The sequence below is a fragment of the Haplochromis burtoni genome, unplaced genomic scaffold (genome assembly GCF_018398535.1).
Source record: "Haplochromis burtoni strain Fernald_Lab_line unplaced genomic scaffold, NCSU_Asbu1 Contig_34, whole genome shotgun sequence".
NCBI lineage: Eukaryota > Metazoa > Chordata > Actinopteri > Cichliformes > Cichlidae > Haplochromis > Haplochromis burtoni.
Window position 1 is genome coordinate 305413 of NW_024582395.1, and position 18018 is coordinate 323430.

General features: G+C 41.0%; 1 protein-coding gene across 1 annotated transcript in view; it reads right to left on the minus strand.

The window, feature by feature from the left end:
• LOC102310201 (cAMP-specific 3',5'-cyclic phosphodiesterase 4D) overlaps positions 1 to 18018 on the minus strand; it is a 138727-nt gene that overhangs the window by 79525 nt on the left and 41184 nt on the right. Inside the window, exon 3 of the mRNA XM_014332569.2 lies at positions 5172 to 5410. Coding sequence (XP_014188055.2) covers positions 5172 to 5410 — 239 coding nt within the window. The remainder of the gene's footprint in view (positions 1 to 5171; positions 5411 to 18018) is intronic.

Sequence of the window (18018 nt, forward strand, 5' to 3'; positions counted from 1 at the left end):
TGTATTTAATGTAAACTGTATACAAAAGATGGGCCGAACTGCTGCAAAATAACACACAGATGCCTGACAATCAGGGCAAAGTAGCAGCTGAATAAAATTCTCACTGAGCCGTTCTTGGTAAGTCTGTTAATACAATCAGCCACACATGTGAAGCCATATTATTGGTCAGATGACTCAACTGAAATGCTTCAATAGGCACCAAGATGACAAAAAGTGAGAATCAAGAGCTCAGGTTCCTTTCTTCCTCTTCTTCGTCTTTCAGCTCCTCCCTTTAGGGGATCATCTGTCTTCAGCTCAACCGAACCCTAGCATCCTCCTCTCTCACATCAACCCTTTAAATGTCCTCCTTCGATACATCCGTGAATCTCTTCTGTGGTCTTTCTCTTTTCTCCTGACTGAGAGCTCCACATTCAGCACCCCCAACAAAAATTTTAACTCCTTCTACTCTGCCTCCACCTCGTCCCCCAGTCTTTTTGTTAGCATCACAGACACCAAACCATCATTTAAAGCTTCCCCTTCACTCTTTCTGCTATCCTTTTGTTATAAATCACCCCTCTGGACCCTGCACCAAGGTCTTCACCTGTTTTGTGCACTGTCCAGTGCTTCGGATGTTTGACCCCAGGTATTTAAACTCATCTAACTTCATTATCTTTACTCCTTGGACAAAAACTCCAGTTCCAGCCACTGGAAGTAGTAGAAGTGACACATCAGACAGCGATGGTCTAAAGCCCCCTGTAGCAGTATCCGCCTGTCAGTCAAAGTGGTGATAAACGGATTGGTATTTGGCACTTTCCTCTCTGATTGAGCACAAAAACCTCACTCAGCCAATCACACACACATTCACACTTTATTCTATGCCTAAAGCACCTTGTATAAAATGTAAGCACACACTCACAGTCCAATGAATACATCAGGAGAAATTCAGTATTTTGCTCAAGGATACCTAGTAGACGGACCCACTGTATCTTGTTAGCTGAGCTATTCAAAAAAACCAAAAACACCCTGTATATTTGTGATGAAGATAACAAAGTCCAACGTCCAATGGGTCTATGATTCATTTTTGGAGGATGCATGAAGTAGCCCAGTTCAAGGAATTGCAGCTTTTGGCGCTTCTGTGGCAGCTTCATTTTTCAGCTCTGGAGATTGTTGGCTGTTATTTAAACTGAGCAGGTTTTCATCCATTATTTTCCACTGTTACATTATTTATAATATCAGCAAATCAGCTTCTCTTGGGATATTACAATAAGCGTGTGTTTATATATTGTAAGGCTTTGGGGGGAACTCAGATTTTTTTAGCTGTTATGCAGCGGGTAAATGCTGGTGGTCGTAGAAGAGAAGCAAAGAGAAAAACACTGAAACGGTTTCATGAATCATTCTTTTATATTAATTATGTGAGGGCATCTAATGGAAAGACAGCGCACCACTTTTTGACCATTTCATTAATACTGAAGACAGTCTCATTTGGCAGCATACAAAGTTAATGTCACTGAATTTTATTAAAACACCGCAGTTGGAGCATTTAAAATGGCACGCTTTCAACCCTAATGCTTCCCCACTGTATATTTCTCCCACGCTGCTGTGCTGAATTATGAATGAACGGAGCTCGAAGCAACGTTAAGACATATGACCTTTGTTAAAACTCATCCCAGCATCCATTTCCTCCCTAAGCCTCTTTTTTTGTCTTTAATTGATCATTCTATGTTCAGTTATGAAAGGAGTCAAATTTACTGGATATGGGTTTAAAATAATGGATTGCGATTTTGAGTCTGTCAAAGCTGAGTGACAATTAATCTTAAAAAATAATCAGTAACATAATCGAAATGTTGACAAGCGTATAATATATTACACCACAAAACACTGATCTAACATGTAGCAGTATTTTTGGTACTGCTGGCAGATTAATTTAGAGAAAGATGACAAAAAATGTTCCCCCTTTCATGTTCTCTTCAAGAAAAGGCTCATTGGGGCAGAGAGAAGTCAATACAGCTACGTGAAGTAGAAAAGGAGATGACAAGCCCCCTCCTGTCTTTGTCTTCTTAAAATAATCTCTCAAACCATCTTTAAAAATACCAAATCCCTGTCTCGCAAATGCAACACGCTTTTTAAAGAGTGGTCAGCAGCCCACACTTGGGAATAGTCTGCCCTTTTGTGAAGTTCAAATAAAAGGGATTTGACACTTTTTGGCATTATCACAATGCCATAATAAATTATTCAGTATTGACTATGTTTCTGTATTATGGGTAGCAGTTTCTGCTGCTTATACAGTGCAGCTGACAATGTGTGACACATCAAGCTGCAGACGACACCGCCAGAAACAAAGACACAAATACACTGTATTTCCTAAAATGAAGATGCTCTTGACGTGTAACAGCAATTTTGAAGACAAAGAAAGCCTTTCAGCGCTATTGTGAATCAGAGTTGCCTTGAAAATTGCTCTGCCTGCCTGAAAATGTAATTTAGACACAACTGAGTGTCACCAGCTTCTCACGCTTCCTTACAAAAGAAGTCTACAAGTCAGCGGCACTGTCTTCTTGCTAAAGTGTGTTCACAGCACCCTATAACAAATTCCTCAATCTTAGGCTTAATAAGAGCTGCTCATTTCTCTGTCGGTTGTTCGTCGTTTGGAGTCAAACTTGCCAAAGAGAGAAAAGGAAAAGGACAAATCAGCGGCACCAAGGGGAAAATCAGAGCAGGCCGATCCATTTACTTTCACATCTGGCACAGGATGAGCCAGCGAACAATGTTATGCAGGTAGCACAATGTGTGTGTGAAATATCGAGCTTCGTGAAGCATGCCAAGGCGATCAAAAATGAGTCAGAGGGGTGTCACTTTCCCCTTGGGTTGATGAGTAGATTTGTCACGTTTCTAAGTGCGATACTAACCCAAAACAATGGGGATTTTCCACTGACAGATAGGTTTGACCACTGAAATTATATGCTTCTTCAAACTGCCTGAATATATTTCCTTTTCTGAGTTAAATTATGACTTCCCACTAGACCACTGGCTCTGATACAGAATGCTGTTTGGTACATTGTTCCTCTCTCCCCTCAGAGCAAGCTGGTTGGAGGCTTGGTGTTTGTCTGTGCCAAACCTCATTTCATCTGAGGCGCTCATTCTCCAACATTCTCCGGAGAGGCTGCGATTCTTTTCTTAGTTGTGGTGCAATCTTGTTTTCCAATCACGGAGAGGCTGCGAGGCTACACTACAGACTGTACAATATGTTAAAGAACGGAGGATAAAAATAAACGCCACCTAAAAGGACTCGGCGCACTACACAACAGATCAATCAAATCCACAGTTCAGTCCCTGATTTTAACTTGTTTAGCATGTTTCACACGGTAAATTACATTCACTCTTTTAAGATTAGTGAGTGTCGGTGCTGACAAACAGAACTCTGTTAGACCTCTACGTCTGATGAGTCACATTCTTAACAGCATGTAGCCGACAGGAATGATTTAAATGCCAATGGTTTGCATGTTATTTATCCACTAAACAACAAGCACACTCTGCACTGCTGTCAAATCATGCTGTATTTGATTTCTTACCTTTCTGATTGTTTCTATTCATTTCGCCACGCCATGAAACTCAACTTAAAGACACCTTAAAGCTGTCAGAAGCAGGTAATCTATCACAATAAAGAGCTGTATTCATATCTTTAGTTTTTGCATGATCATAGTTATCATATTATCTAGTTAGGCTAAAATAATGTGACTGATCTGAACGCTCATATTGTTGCTATGTTTAGTATACACGGGCATCTACAAAGTGAGAGTTGGCTGTCCAATGACAACCTTTTTCACTTTGATTGATGAACAAACCTCACTGCCAGCAGCTATTTTTAGCTACTTTTGTTCTCTGGGTTCTTTGCCTACAATATATCAGTCCTGTTTCACAGGAAGGACTTTAACTATGTCTGTCATTTGATTCTAAAATACAATAAAACGCTGCTGTATGGTGGCTCAGTGGTTAGCAGTAACAGTAAGAAGATCCCGGGTTCAAAGCATCATCTGGCTGAGGCCTTTTCTGTGTGGAGTTTACATGGTCTCCGCATGTCTGTGTGGCTTCCTCCCACAGTCCAAAGACATGGAGCACCCACACGTATTTAGTGGGTTAGGTTAACTGGTGATTCTAAATTACCCAAAGGTGTCAATGATTGTCTGTCTCTGCGCTAGTGCTATGTGCCCTGCATCTTTCCCTGTGGTAGCTGGGACAGGCTACTCCCTCCTCGTGACCTTCAGTTGGAGAATAGATGGACTATTTTGCAAATAGTAGCTTGACGATTTCAGGGAATAGTTGGATCTCTGTATAAAACACACTAGAATCTCAAAATGTCTCGCCATCATTCGTTGCCGTAACGACAGCATACACTTAAGCTGGTGTGAACTCAGTGGCGGCGCAAAAATTTGATTGCCTGTGTTCACCCACCATGATTTAACAATATTCCAAAGACTTTCCTCTTGGTTTTTCTCAGCCTTCAAGAGTCCCCACAAAAGTTCAGCTGGGTTGAGGTTGAGTGAGGAGTCGTCTTTGATCTTTGTGTCCTCGATGTGCAGAATATGAATCCTTCTCTGAAAAGATTTGTCTGACGGCTGAAGTGGTGCCATAAGCTCAGCCTGGGTAGACTTAGCTCATTGCAGGTGTACAACTCCAGAGAAGTGAAAACATCATCAGACTTGTAAATAACAAACGCTTTATTTAATCAGTAAATAGTCATCTGTGAAATGTTGGTATTTCTTCACCTACCTGAAGAATTTGAGGTTATAAGGCAGCGAGACTGCTGCTTGTCTTCTTTTGACAGCCCTTGTACTGACTCAGGTAATGTCTATGAGTGGGCAAAAACTTGTATGTACCTGCTGAAACCTGTTTTTGTACCACATAAAAGCCTGAGGATAACAATTCCTGGCTTGTAGTGACAACTAAACATCTGATGCTAAATGTGCATTTCTTTAGAGGTAAATATAGTTCCCTTAACTCACGGCATAAAGCTGTCAAGTTCCTAACTGAAGTATGAGTATTTTTCCAGGAACAGACTTTTAAGCATGAGTATTTAACGATCAGAGCTCAGCCACCAGTAAAGTTTGAACACATTTTCAAACTGTATGTAAAATGAAGTTACCTGGAGGACTTAAAAAAAACCTTTTAAGAAAAGCAGCACACCCACATCGTCCTACCTGCTGGTATCAGCCGCGGTTATAGCAATGAGTGGCGGTGTGCGCAGTGGCAGTGTTGTGGGCCGTGGTGGGACTGTCACTGTGTCCGGCTCCGGCTTGCGATCACAGTAGTACTGCTCTGCCTGTCGAAAGGCTAAAGGGGGCAACTGGACTGTCCTGCAGGAAAGCCTCCGCACCATGAAGGGCTCCATGCAGGTGACTGGCCCCGGCTCTGGGGAGTCGGACGAGTCATCGGACACCTGGAGGGGGATGATAGAAAAGCAGGTAAATTGAAAATGCCTCACAGATAACAGATTTCATCCTAACGAGGGTGAAACATAATATGAAAAAAGAGGGAAAAGCAGGATCAGAAAGAAAGGGAAGACAGAGACTGAACTCCTGGTAGCAGCTTGGAGTAAAATGGCAGTCAGGTGGTTTTGGTAAATACAGAATCCCTCGTTCTTTCCTTTACTTAAGGCGTGCAGTGTTTGGTTGGCAGTTATGTCCATCAAAGGGCATAAAAACCAATGTACTGTGTGTTTTAGGCTTCTGATGCCTCTCTTAGCACAATTTTGCCTTGTGCTCAAAGCCAAAGATTACTCCTGTCCAGAAAAGTCCATTAAAAGACATCTTGCTCTCTCAGCCTTCAATATGTGGCCAGACCATTCATCCAGCACCACTGGTACAAGCTTTCACTTGACTGTTTATTGATGAAAAGCACAATCTGATATAAAAAAAAAAAATGAAAAGAAAATCGAGCTTTTCTTGAGATCTACGGCATCCTTAACTCTGACTTCTAAAATCTAATTTTATTAAGTACACTTTGCTAAACCTAAAGCAGTATAATACAACTGTCCTGCAATAGATCCTAATCCCTGACAGAGAGAGGGTGGGCAAAAATGATCAAATTTCCAGTCAGGATAACGCAATAACCAACAAACTACAGCCTCTAAAATGATCATAAAGTTGAATCATCGGCTCTTTTAGCAGTTTTTATAAAAACTGATTACACTGATATTTTTACAAGTCTCTCAGACGCCATAGCTTTTAAAAAGTTCAGTTCAGTTTTATTCATTTTGTGTTCATTTGCAGTCTTCTCTCAGGGCAATTTACATTACTTGCTTACTTTCTCACAATATCATAAAGACTCAAACTCTCTTTTAACAGGAAAAAGCCCCTTTGAAAATCAGACTTAACCTTTCAGGCCGGGCTGAGGGACAAAGAAAAGAACATTTTAAAAGAGGAAAAGTGGCTGCCATAACAAAGGTGTCCCCAGTAGACCTGCCACTCCACACTGCCCATGTAAATAGGGAGAACATATCTTGGTACTCCTTGTTAGATTTTCCATGTGGATAAAATGCTAACTAGCTGCGCTTTAAAGTTAAAGCATGTTTATTGAAGGGTAGTGTTTACATTTGTAGAAACAGTAGCTTTATAATTAAAGGGAAAGTGCAGGTGTATTAATGGTTGCTTGACTAACTTAGGGGAGGTTCTCCTTTTGTGTGTGCTTCTCACAGTCATGGCTCACTCAAAACGCTAACAGAAGTGAGCTTTCAGAAATTCCATCAGTGCTTTTTCAACTGTGACAAGTGTGAAAAAAGATCCCTAGGTCATTTGTGAAAGGCATTTCTCAGGTCACCTTTTTTTATCTTTTTCACTTCAAGACACAATACGTGACTCGTTCAGGGGCCCAGTGATGGGCTATTTCTCAAGAAGTGATGGCAAAACAGATATACAGTGGCTTGCAAAAGTAATCAGCCCCCTTGAACTTTTCCTCATTTTGTCACATTACAGCCACAAACAGGAATCAATCTTATTGGAATTCCACATGAAAGACCGATACAAAGTGGTGTACACGTGAGAAGTGGAACGAAAATCATACATGATTCCAAACATTTTTTACAAATAAATAACTGCAAAGTGGGGTGTGTGTAATTATTCAGCCCCCTTTGGTCTAAGTGCAGTCAGTTGCCCATAAACATTGCCTGATGAGTACTAATGACTAAACAGAGTGCACCTGTGTGTAATCTAATTTATAGATTTATATTTTTTATTGGAGGGTTAAATATCTCCCGTGAGTCTGCGTAAACTAGCCTGTGGATATTTGGACCAAATTCCTCAGAATCTATCAAAATTAACACCGCAACCTGCAGTCCAATTTGTTTAGTTAAATAGTGCTCACTTTCTACTGTGATGCAGGTGAGTGACCCCCGGTAAAAAAAAAACAACAACCAACCGGCCGGGGGCCGGTTTCAAAAAAAAACTCCGGGGTCCGCCGAAAAAAAAAGAAGTATACATTTGAATGCATCTTGATGATTAATTTATCCACTGCGAACTTGTGAAAATTGTTTTCTTAGTTCAGTATTAAACATAACAGAGGTGAAAAAAAATAATTGCTTTCTCTGAAAGCTAAAAAAAAACAACCATGATTGTAGGTTATAATTACAAAAAATCTAACAAAAATCAAGATTGATTAAATACAATGAAACACAATTTCTGAAGGGCAATCTGTTGGATTTAACAAATGTTCAAATAGGAAGTTGCTCGCTTAAGAAATAGAGGAAGCTCAAAGTGAAAATGACATAGCACATGGGGTCAAGACAGAAGGGAAAAAAACTGATAAGAAGTTCAGCAGGGGGGCAAGAGCTATCTGAAAGACTGTGTGTGTCTGTGGTGAGACAAAGTGAGAAGGGACAGAAAGTCATTTACAGCAGCAAGCTAACCTGGAGGAAACACATCAGGTGGTCAATGTGCCATTAAGGAGTTACCAGAAAAGTTGATTCTACTGCTTTGATGGCAGCAGCAGAGCCTCTGTTTTAAAAACAGAACTGTTTTAAGCAAGCTTTCCTGCATTAGAGCCCATTTTCTCAACAAATCATGCAAATTCCTTTTTTAAATAATATTACTATCAATTTTGGGTGGCACAGCTGCAGCGGTTAGCACCATCATTGGCTATATTAGAGTTTAGCAGAATAAGCCTTGAACACAAAGCACGACCACTGAAGAAATTTGAATTCTTCTTAGGTACGCTCTCCTCATGGACAGGAAGGAGGCAATCAGTTATTTGTGTAGTGAGTGGCTCCAGGACAATCTTTGATACACGACACACTTGATTGCACACACACACATATACACACACGCGCGGACTGGGTTTGTGAGGTGGTATGATAAATCAAGGCTGATTCTGTGCCATTAATCTTACAGCAACCACAGGGAGTTTTTGCTCTGCATGAATAACAAGGGTTTCCTATTAAAGTAAGGGTCAACCATTATTCTTTTACAGGTGATTACTCCCTACATAACAAGCCTTTAAAGTGAACGTGACTTTTCATTCATCTTCCATAGCGACAGAATTAACTAATAATAATGCTCATTAGCTGATTTTATACTTTAATTGTGAAAATTCCCGCACAGGTTTGCTGCTAATCAAACAATTAACACGACCAGCAGACCAGGAGCTTTTTGTAGCACCCATGGGGACTAAGACCTGAGGCGAGTTACCCATTTTGTCAACTCAATAAATTAGACCTACTTAAAATAATTCAGCTGTCGAGGTCCTTATTCACACCATGTATTCCTGGTGTTCTTCCCTTCCTCTTGTTCCTCTGCCCTCTGTATATTTCTCTTTTCGGTTTGACATCCTTCTCGTCCTCTACGGCTGCGGTCAAACTGGATGCACACTGCCATCCTTTCATAAAAGCTGGCACTGCGCCTATGCTTACCGAGATAGGAAAGGAAGCTTAACAGCACCTTTATTTAGCATTTAGAAAATGTGACTAGCGCTAATCATGGCTTCTACTTTAGATACTTCCAGGCCATTTCACTCTGTAAGGAGCTTTCCTTAGCAAAAAGAAAAAAAAGACCATCTGACTTCTTTTGATTGATGATCAAAAGAACCCAGCAGCACATCAGGCCCAGATTTCCACCCACTCTAGGCTAGTTTGTTCACTTAGCACGGTCCAGTGCCCCTTCGTGTGTTTGCCTGCTTGCTCATAATGTTAGGAGGCAGAAGGAGATGGAGATAAACTAACTCTGTATTTCTATCATGGTCTCTGTTTTGAGTTTTGGGATGTTTTGGGGTTTCTCTGGTTTTGTGTGTTTGATTATTCTTGGTTCTATATTCTATATTGTCTCCCTGGTTATGTGTTTTTTGGTTACTTTCCCATCTTATTTTTTATAGTCATCTCGTGTGTGTTGTGTTTCGTTTTGCGTCCCCTGTCTCACCGGTTGGATTCTGTTCAGCTGTTTTCCCCAGTGTCTCCACTCTGCTTTAATCTCCTTGTGTTTATTTAGACCCTCAGTTTGCTTCGGTTCTTTGTTGTATTCTCCCTCGGGGTTGGATCCTCCTTTGCAGTTTGTGTTCCTTTAAGATTACTCCGTGCTTGGTTTCCTAGTTTTTTGGACCTGGATTAATTTGTACTTTGGGTAACTTCTGCAATAAAGCTGTCTTTTAGTTTAAACTTGGCTTTCGAGTCCTGTGTTTGGATTCGGTTCCTGCCCGTTACACAGCCAGCATTTACCTGCACGCAACCTTAGCCTTATGCTTTCCTAGCTACAACACAACACGTGACAGAGGACATGAAAGGACATACATGTTTATGTGATGTTGCAGCAATCTTAGGGCCAATATCAAAGTTAGGGTTGGCATAAAAAGTCATCCTATTACCTAAACAGCTGCTTACTGGCCACTTAATCTTTCCCTTCCTTCACGCTACTCAGCCCTGCCTCTCCAGCCACTAGCTTGCCTGCCACTCCATCCTCTCATCCACACTCACTCTCTTCCCTACGTCCCTGCTCTGCCCACTCCACCAGCCTTCCTCCTCAGCCCCACTAAGCCACCAGCTCTCCCCGGCCTCTGCCTGTACTCACCACTACCTGCTTCCCTCCATTACCTCACGGCTTCAAAGAAGCTGCTGTCGTTTGAACTTTTAGTCTGTGTCCTGCATCTGGGTTTGACACCCCCCCCCCCCCCCCCCCCCCCACACACACACACACACTTTTTCTCTCTCTGATTGCAAATGTAATAACAGAACGCTCAAAAACACATGTTCACCTTTCAACTACGAAAAGCAAATTTTCCAAGCAGATCGCTCTAAAGCATTACATACGTATTACCCCAGAATAACCTTTCACGTCAGTGAATTGTGTGTGTGTGTGCGTGGTTGACTTCCCTCTCCACCTCTGTCGTGACTGTTCTGCCTCACCCTCCAGTGTACAGCGCAAACACCTCACCCTCCCACCCGTCCATGCTTGCATTAATCAAGATGCCAATCTTCATCCGTGAAGCTATTGAGCCTTTCATTCCTACATAATTACCTATATTAGACTCGTTGCCACAGACGGTGGCTTGCAGAGGGAAACGAGGGGAGCTGGCATGCTTAACCTTCACTTTTCTGCAGGCTAAATGTAAAGCAGGCTCAAATGAATCAATGGGGCCCAGTCAGGATTAACCATTCCTCCAACAGTACATTCAGAGTCCTTTAAGCGATTTATGTAATAGTCATTCAGTCTTTTGTCAAAGCGATACAGGCTAGTGCTATTATATTTGCACTTGCACTTTATGTCATATGCTTCAGGCCCTATTGTAGTGCTCTATTAGAGTCCTGTGAATTTAAATTCCTTTGATTCGTATTTGTTTGTTTTTTTGTTTTTTTATTTGACATGCTGTCACTAATGTCTACAACAAGCATCTAAAAGACCGTTAATCTTCATCATGACAGTGTAATCAGACAAACAGACAAATACTGAGAAAAGAAAAATGAAACAAAATAACGTTTAAATTCTAAACAAAGGAAGACGAGAAATTCAAAGTAAAACTGGAGGGAACACGAGTGATCACGATGATTTCAGTGTAATTAAGAAGCCATGGGTGAGAGGTAGTATAAAAGTGACTGAGGTTGTGAGACTTTTGAAACGTGTGTGCGTGATTATGGACACAGTACTTCATTTTTAGGCACTTGTGCTGTCTCTCCTGCCTGAAGTGGCTCTTTATGATAAGTGGGATCACTGAAAGGTTAATTGGTCTGCTGTGACTCTCCTGGGTTCTCTGCACACTTCATATGCCAACCCAATGATGGTCAAGTCGAAATGCGTGAATGTGAAAATCAGTGAACAGTTTCTGGTAAACAACCAAGATGTGCCAGGTTTTTAATTCAGTCTTTAGGAAACAGTGAAGGTGATGAGGGGTCAGATAGTAAATACATAATGAAGAGAACTGATTTGCCACTAACACTATCGCTACTCCATCCTTCAGTTCTCTCAGGGAGTTAATAACAAGATGTTTGTCCCAGCCAAAAGTTAAAATCGGTCAATATAAAACTCACTAACCACTTTATCAGGTACAGCTGTTCAGCTGTTAAACTAAATATCTAATGAGCCAGTCACATGGAAGCAAGCATTTATGTAGACATGGTCAAGATGACTTTTAAAGCTAAAACTGAGCATGAGAATGGGAAGGAAAGGCGATTTAAGAGTTTGAATGTGGCATGTTGATGACAGACAGACTGGTCTAAGTATTTCACAAACCGCTGATCTACTGGGACTTCCCCACACAGCCACTACTACAGTTTACAGAGCATGTTCCAAAAAAAGAGGAACTATCCACTGAGCAACGGTTCTCTGGGTGAAAATGCCTTGTTGATGCCAGAGATCAGAGGAGCATGGTCAGACTGCTTCGAGCTGGCAACAGTAACTGAAATAGTAACCCACTTATTACAAGAAAATTTTGCAAAAGAGCATCTCTGAATGCACAATGTGTCAAACCTCAAAGCAAGGTGAGCTACAGCAGTACAAAACCACACCCGGTGCCTCCTTTCAGCTGAGAACAGAAAACAAGAGCTTCATTAGAACCAGACAGTAAAAGACTAGTCTGTCTGATCTGATGAGTCTCAATTTCTGCCTTGACATTCAGATGGTGGGGTCAGAATTTGCAAAAACAACATGAAAGCATTTAGTCTGCATTTATCAACGCTTCAGGCTAGTGGTATAACGGTGTGGGGGATATTTTATAGGTGCACTTCAGGCCTCTTAGTACCAAGTGAACATCAGCCTGCCTGATTATCACTGATGACCATGTCCATCTCTTTATGACCCAAGTGTACCCATCTTTTGATGGCCGCTTCCAGCAGGAAATACAACGTATCACAAAGCTCAAGTCGAACTATTTTTTTGAAGATGACACTCTACTCAAATGGCCTCCGCAGTCACCAGAGCTCATTCCAATAGAGCACCTTTGAGATTTAGTGGAAATCCTGGATGTGCAGCCAACAAATCTGAAGCATTTGTGTGATGCCATTGTGTCAATATGGAGCAAAATCTCTGAGGAGTGTTTCCAGGACCTTGATAAAGCTAGCACAAAGAATTCTGCAGGCACAAAGGGTACCTAACAAAGTGTTCAATAAGTGTATATAACCCTATTATACTACAGAAGTAACTTTTTTTTTTTTTTTGAGTTTAACCATGTGGTGGCACTTAACTAAATTACAGTTATCCCCACCTCCCTATTTATTTGGATAGAGGATTGGTAAACCTACAGCTTAAATGTAGTTACATCAGCATGGTTACATGTTCAGATGTTTTGAATTTCCATAAATGACAAATTTACTTTCTTTCATAAACTATAAGAAAAAAAAATCCCCTTCAGAGAAACTCTTAGAAATACTTATATTTTATCAGCCCAATTCAGCCTCGCGACAAAGTAACATGCTCCCTACTTCTTGCTAGTAAAAGTACTTAATTCACTTAATTTGGTTTTGGTGACAGAGGGAGTAGAAAAATCAATACAAAAAGGGTCATATTCCAACTCGAGCCCTAAGCTTACAGCTGACAGAGGAGCTATCTGCAAGAAACAGGAAATGTTCATCCAGTCTGATGCTTTGACCACACAGGTGCATCAGTATGTATCACCAATGGAAATCCCACCAGCTGGGTAATCTGGATACCAATCAACATCCTGTGCAATATAGTTGAGAATACACAGCTCACACTCTGCTTTGATTTTATGCTTTTTTATTATGGAAATGATCAAAAATGCATGTGAATTGAAATTTATCTGACAAAAAAAAGAAAAATTCATCTTTTCTGCAGGATGCTGAAGCCTTTGATGACGACTATTGATGTGAGTCTTCTTAGATATGCAGGTGGCTCAATTTTGGCACTATTCAGTTATTTTGCACACACGCAGGTCTCATTTATTCACGTAAGGATAGCCACACACTCTCATTTAATATCATTTCCTTCATGCTAATTCTGTCCTCTTCCTGCCTTTTCCTCTGGCGCTGTGAATAAGTCAGATGATACGGACTCTTTATCACTGCTACATATTAGTAATGGTCCTGCTGCACATCAAACGTTACACATTTCCATGCAGTTCAGATTTCTAGTAACATCACTGAGGATTCAAACTGTTCCTCCCCCTTTCATGTGCATAATTTATTAATTAATACATGTCAATTAGGCCACAGAAAACAGGAAGCCATCCCTTTTTCATAAACAGAATTTTTCATTAGGCTCCCTTTTTTTTATTGGTTGACCTTTTTGGAGGATTAAGGCGAAACAAAAAACAGTTGGCTTGGCTTTTGTAGAAACAGCTGAAAGTGGTATCTAAACAGGCCTTTTTCTTTTTTTTGTGGATTTAGTTTGTTTTTCATCTGTTCCTTGATGCTGCTTTCTTTGTCTTCCTGCAACACCATCTGCAGAAAGTGTCTGAGCATTGCCGAAGGCAAACTGAGGGCATTTCCTTATTTTCTCTATTAAAAGAAAAGAAGAAGATGAAGAAGCATTACCTTACCGATGTCAGTTTATTAATATATGCTATTTCATTTGACTTTCAAGGACTAAAAAGGGTCACTCACGTGTGGAACGATGTGTGCTAAAATAACAGGTGTGTGATCTTGAATCGGGTCGCAGAGCTGTCGGCACTTTAGTTTGTCAGGCTACTTAACAAAGCGGCTGTGATCAGCAGCTGGAATAAAATACAGGGTTGCACCATTACAATTTCAAGCCCGAGGTAGCCTGCACTATACTCAGTATGTGCAACCCCTCATCTTCAGTCACATCATTCATCTCTGTGCTCAGAATTTAGCAATTGGTTTTTATCGGAGAATAAATCTTAAATGGATTCTGGGTGAAGCCCAGAGGGGAATGAGAGAAGTCTCAGAAGTGGGAAGAACTTAACACAAAACGGAGGAAGAGAGCAGGGGACTGAGAGAGGAGATGAAGGAAGAGCGATACCTGCAGAAGATGCAGTAAATCTCCTGGTTAAAAACAAACAAACAAATAAACAAAAAAAGCCGTTAAGTTCAAATTTATCTGAAAGCATAGTGAGCTTTCAGGAAGTCACCAACACATTTGAAGCAAAAAACACAAAGGTTTTATCTGCTCTGTCTCTGAATGCAGAATGCATACTGTTTGCAACCGCGTCTATTTTGGACACTGTAATAACCACAGCTTCCAGCATGTTACTCTTCAATATGAAAGCCTCACTTACAGGTTTGTCTGCTCAGTAAAAGGGTCGCTGTAACAATGCAGGTTTATATTTGGCTCCATGGTGAGAATTACTGGCATTTACAACCAGGTGTGTTTTTACTGCTTGGCCTAGTGGTTAATGTAGCTGTAAAACACAGCATCCCGTGGGGTAATAAAAATTAACTTCAGTTCATCTTCCACAGCACACAGTGATCACAGCAGTTTTCCCTGTATTATATTCGGAAAGTGAAGAAGGGGTGCAGTGGTCTGCAAATCAGTATTATTTAAATTTAGCACCTTTATTAATAATATTAAAAGAAGCTGCACAAGGAAAAAATACAAAACACAAAGGGATTCCAACTGGATGCTGACAACAGATGACATCATGGGATTTCCGGGGATTTACAGTACAGCAGAGTGCATTCGAGACTAGGCGTGCTTTATTGTACGCTGACATCAAGGTTTTTACTGAAAGAGAAAATGTGTACATCTCTAGGGATTCTGTGAAGGCCTTGAGGCTTGATCACTCATTAGAAAATGACTGACATTTCTTTGTGAAGTGCAGAGTGTGAAAGCAGCTGCACAAAGATGGCGTTAATAGTACATCATACCTCCCTCCTACTACACTTGCAATTGTGAAGAGGGTGGCGGGGGGCAAGTTCTGAAACACCTCCCTCCCTGCTAGGCATGTGCAGCTGCTGTTATATGCAAATTGTCTTTCTATTCGTAGACACTCTCGTCATACATGAAGCCACAGGATTTCTTTTTCTTTCTATTTCAAGCAAACATTTCAGTTCAGTTAAAATAAACATGTATATTTTATTGAGACATTGCATGCATGCATCATATAAAAATGTTGCAAAGTCTGCAACTTGCAACATCACTAAGACCGTAGGTCGTAAAAGCAAAACAGACACATTGCAGTGACGCATCCTTTTGTTTACTTGCTATCACAGCAGCATTTTGGACAAAATAGGATGTGCAAAAAAAAAGAGATTACTGAGAGAAAACTAGAAGGCGGGTGATAAAGAAGCCACAGCCTGGTTGTACTGACATGTCACCCTGAAGGTGAGGTAGATGAATCAGTTTGTTTCAAAGAGCCCCCTATCTGGTAGCCTCAAGGCAGAAGAATAAACGTCTGGAAGGGACAAGACCAGATTTTTCTTGGCTTCAAGCGTGGCTCTGTGATGCTCTGGCCTGAGAATAATAAAATGAGATGAAAGTGCCTGAAACCTACTGTTAGGAGAAAACTTTGCAGAAAAGTCAAGAAGGCAAAGCTTGATAAAAGTGAAAACTAGAAGAGATAGGGTCAAGATACTTGAAATCCAAAGCACGTTTCCTTACCTGTGCAAAGGGGAAAGGTCACTCTACTGTAATATATCCGAGTCTTATTGCAGTTTTTGTATCGGTGCACAATAATGGTGTTCTGAAGATTGAGCATTAATGTCCTGAGGGTTTTCTTTGACGCAAACATGATCAATGTGTCATCCATGAATTAAATATTGGTAAATTTTGACACTTAACAGATTTAAGATTCATCACTCCATGCAGCCACTGTGCCGACCTTCCCTGGCAGAGTTTATACACCCTTCATGCATCAAACCCACATCCGGAACAGGCACGCTGCCAAACATCTTATGCAAGATTAATCACACTTAAAATGCAGTCAACAGGCTGTGAAATGAGAATGGCGAGCAGGTGGTAATGTTTCTTTACACACAGTGTAGAAGACTAAATAAATGTCAAGCCTGTCTAGATAACATAAAGACCAGAGGCCTCAAATCTTTTTTTTTTTTTTTTTTTTTTTTAAATGAGGCCTCAAATCTAATGTAAAAAAAAAATACACAAGGCCTGTGCCGCTTTCCGTACACATGTTGGTGCCTACAAAACCAAACTTGATGGGAGAATGTGCGCACCTGGGCAGAAACTCTGATCCATTCATGTGCACAAACGTCTGAGAGGCAGAGGAAACTGACAAGGCAGATGGTGCATTTGTGAATAAAATGAAATTAGTACACATATATGAAAGCCTGACTCACACATTTAGTCCCACTTTTAACTGCACGTTACTTCAGAGCCGGTTTAACAGTCAAACCTGCAGTCTTATTCGCGTGTGTGGGATTAGGCAAGCACCTTTTAACTGTAAAATATATGAAATCCCAAATCAAATTCCGCTCAGTATTTCATCAGCACCATGTCGCTATCACATTTCCCACTCCTGGAGCACCGGAGAGCAAGTCAGCCTGTATGCTGCCTCACTCACACCTGTGGTTAGCTGAGCAGTTGCAGTTGTGCGACGCGGCAGGTGGATTTAGGAAGGTTTTGCCGCACTTTACCTATCAACTGTGAACACAGGCCGACTCCATTTAACTTCACACGGGCTAAAATAATGACTTTCAGTGTTAGAAATTCAAGACAAGAAAGTGCATGAAATAACTGCAGATCAAAGTCTCGGTAGCTTTAATCTCCTAATTCTGTGCATGTATAACTAGTCAGATTAGTTGTGGTTCAGTTTTTGTGTTTAAAATTGTGTCTGTAAACACAATCTGTGTCGTGCAGCGCACAGAGTGCACTGAAAACTCTGCGACGCACTCTGTTCCTCTTCCAGTCACCACACCCCGTAGATGCACATATGGATTGTCTAAATCTGCAGCTTCAACATCTTCTTTTCTTTGATCCCTTTTCCTTCAGCCTACTAATTGGCTGTCCCTTCTTAACCCGCTTTTATTGGATGTCACTTCCTGTTAGATAAAAGTTTTTCCTCTCCACGGTCGCTGAGTGATTAGTCACAGAGCATCAGAGAATCAGATTCTCTCTAACATTGTAGGATTTTTACCTTATAATATAAAGCACCTCAAGATGGTTGTCAGTTGGTGCTGTATAAATAAACCTGGAAATACTGCTTGCAAAGCTGCATGAGGGACGCGGGCACTACACGCGAGTATAAATGGACTGGAAGAGCCATTGATCAGCAGGCTTATTTCAGTTCATTAGTATTCACCAGGTGCTTTGCCTTGACCATTTATGGCATCAAGAAGGCAGAACATTAGGCTGGTCCACATGAGCACATTTCCAGGTGGATTGCGGTTTATAAAGGGAACACTGCATGCAGGTGTGCATGAGCACACGTTTCAGAAATGTGATTATTCCTTTTTGGAGCACGCCATTTTCAGCTTTTGTGCACATGTCCACTTTTAGTATGCTTCCAATGCACTGTTTTATAAATGAGGCTCCAGACAGATAAAACAAATTCACCTAAGCCAAGTTTTGGCAGGGTTGAGAGGAAAACAGACATCATTTCCCTGAGTGCTTGAGTATGTCCCCTTTGTATTGAGCTGCTAATCTAATTACATGTTCAAATATGCAGGACATTGGTCCCCTTGCTCATAAATAAATAAACAGG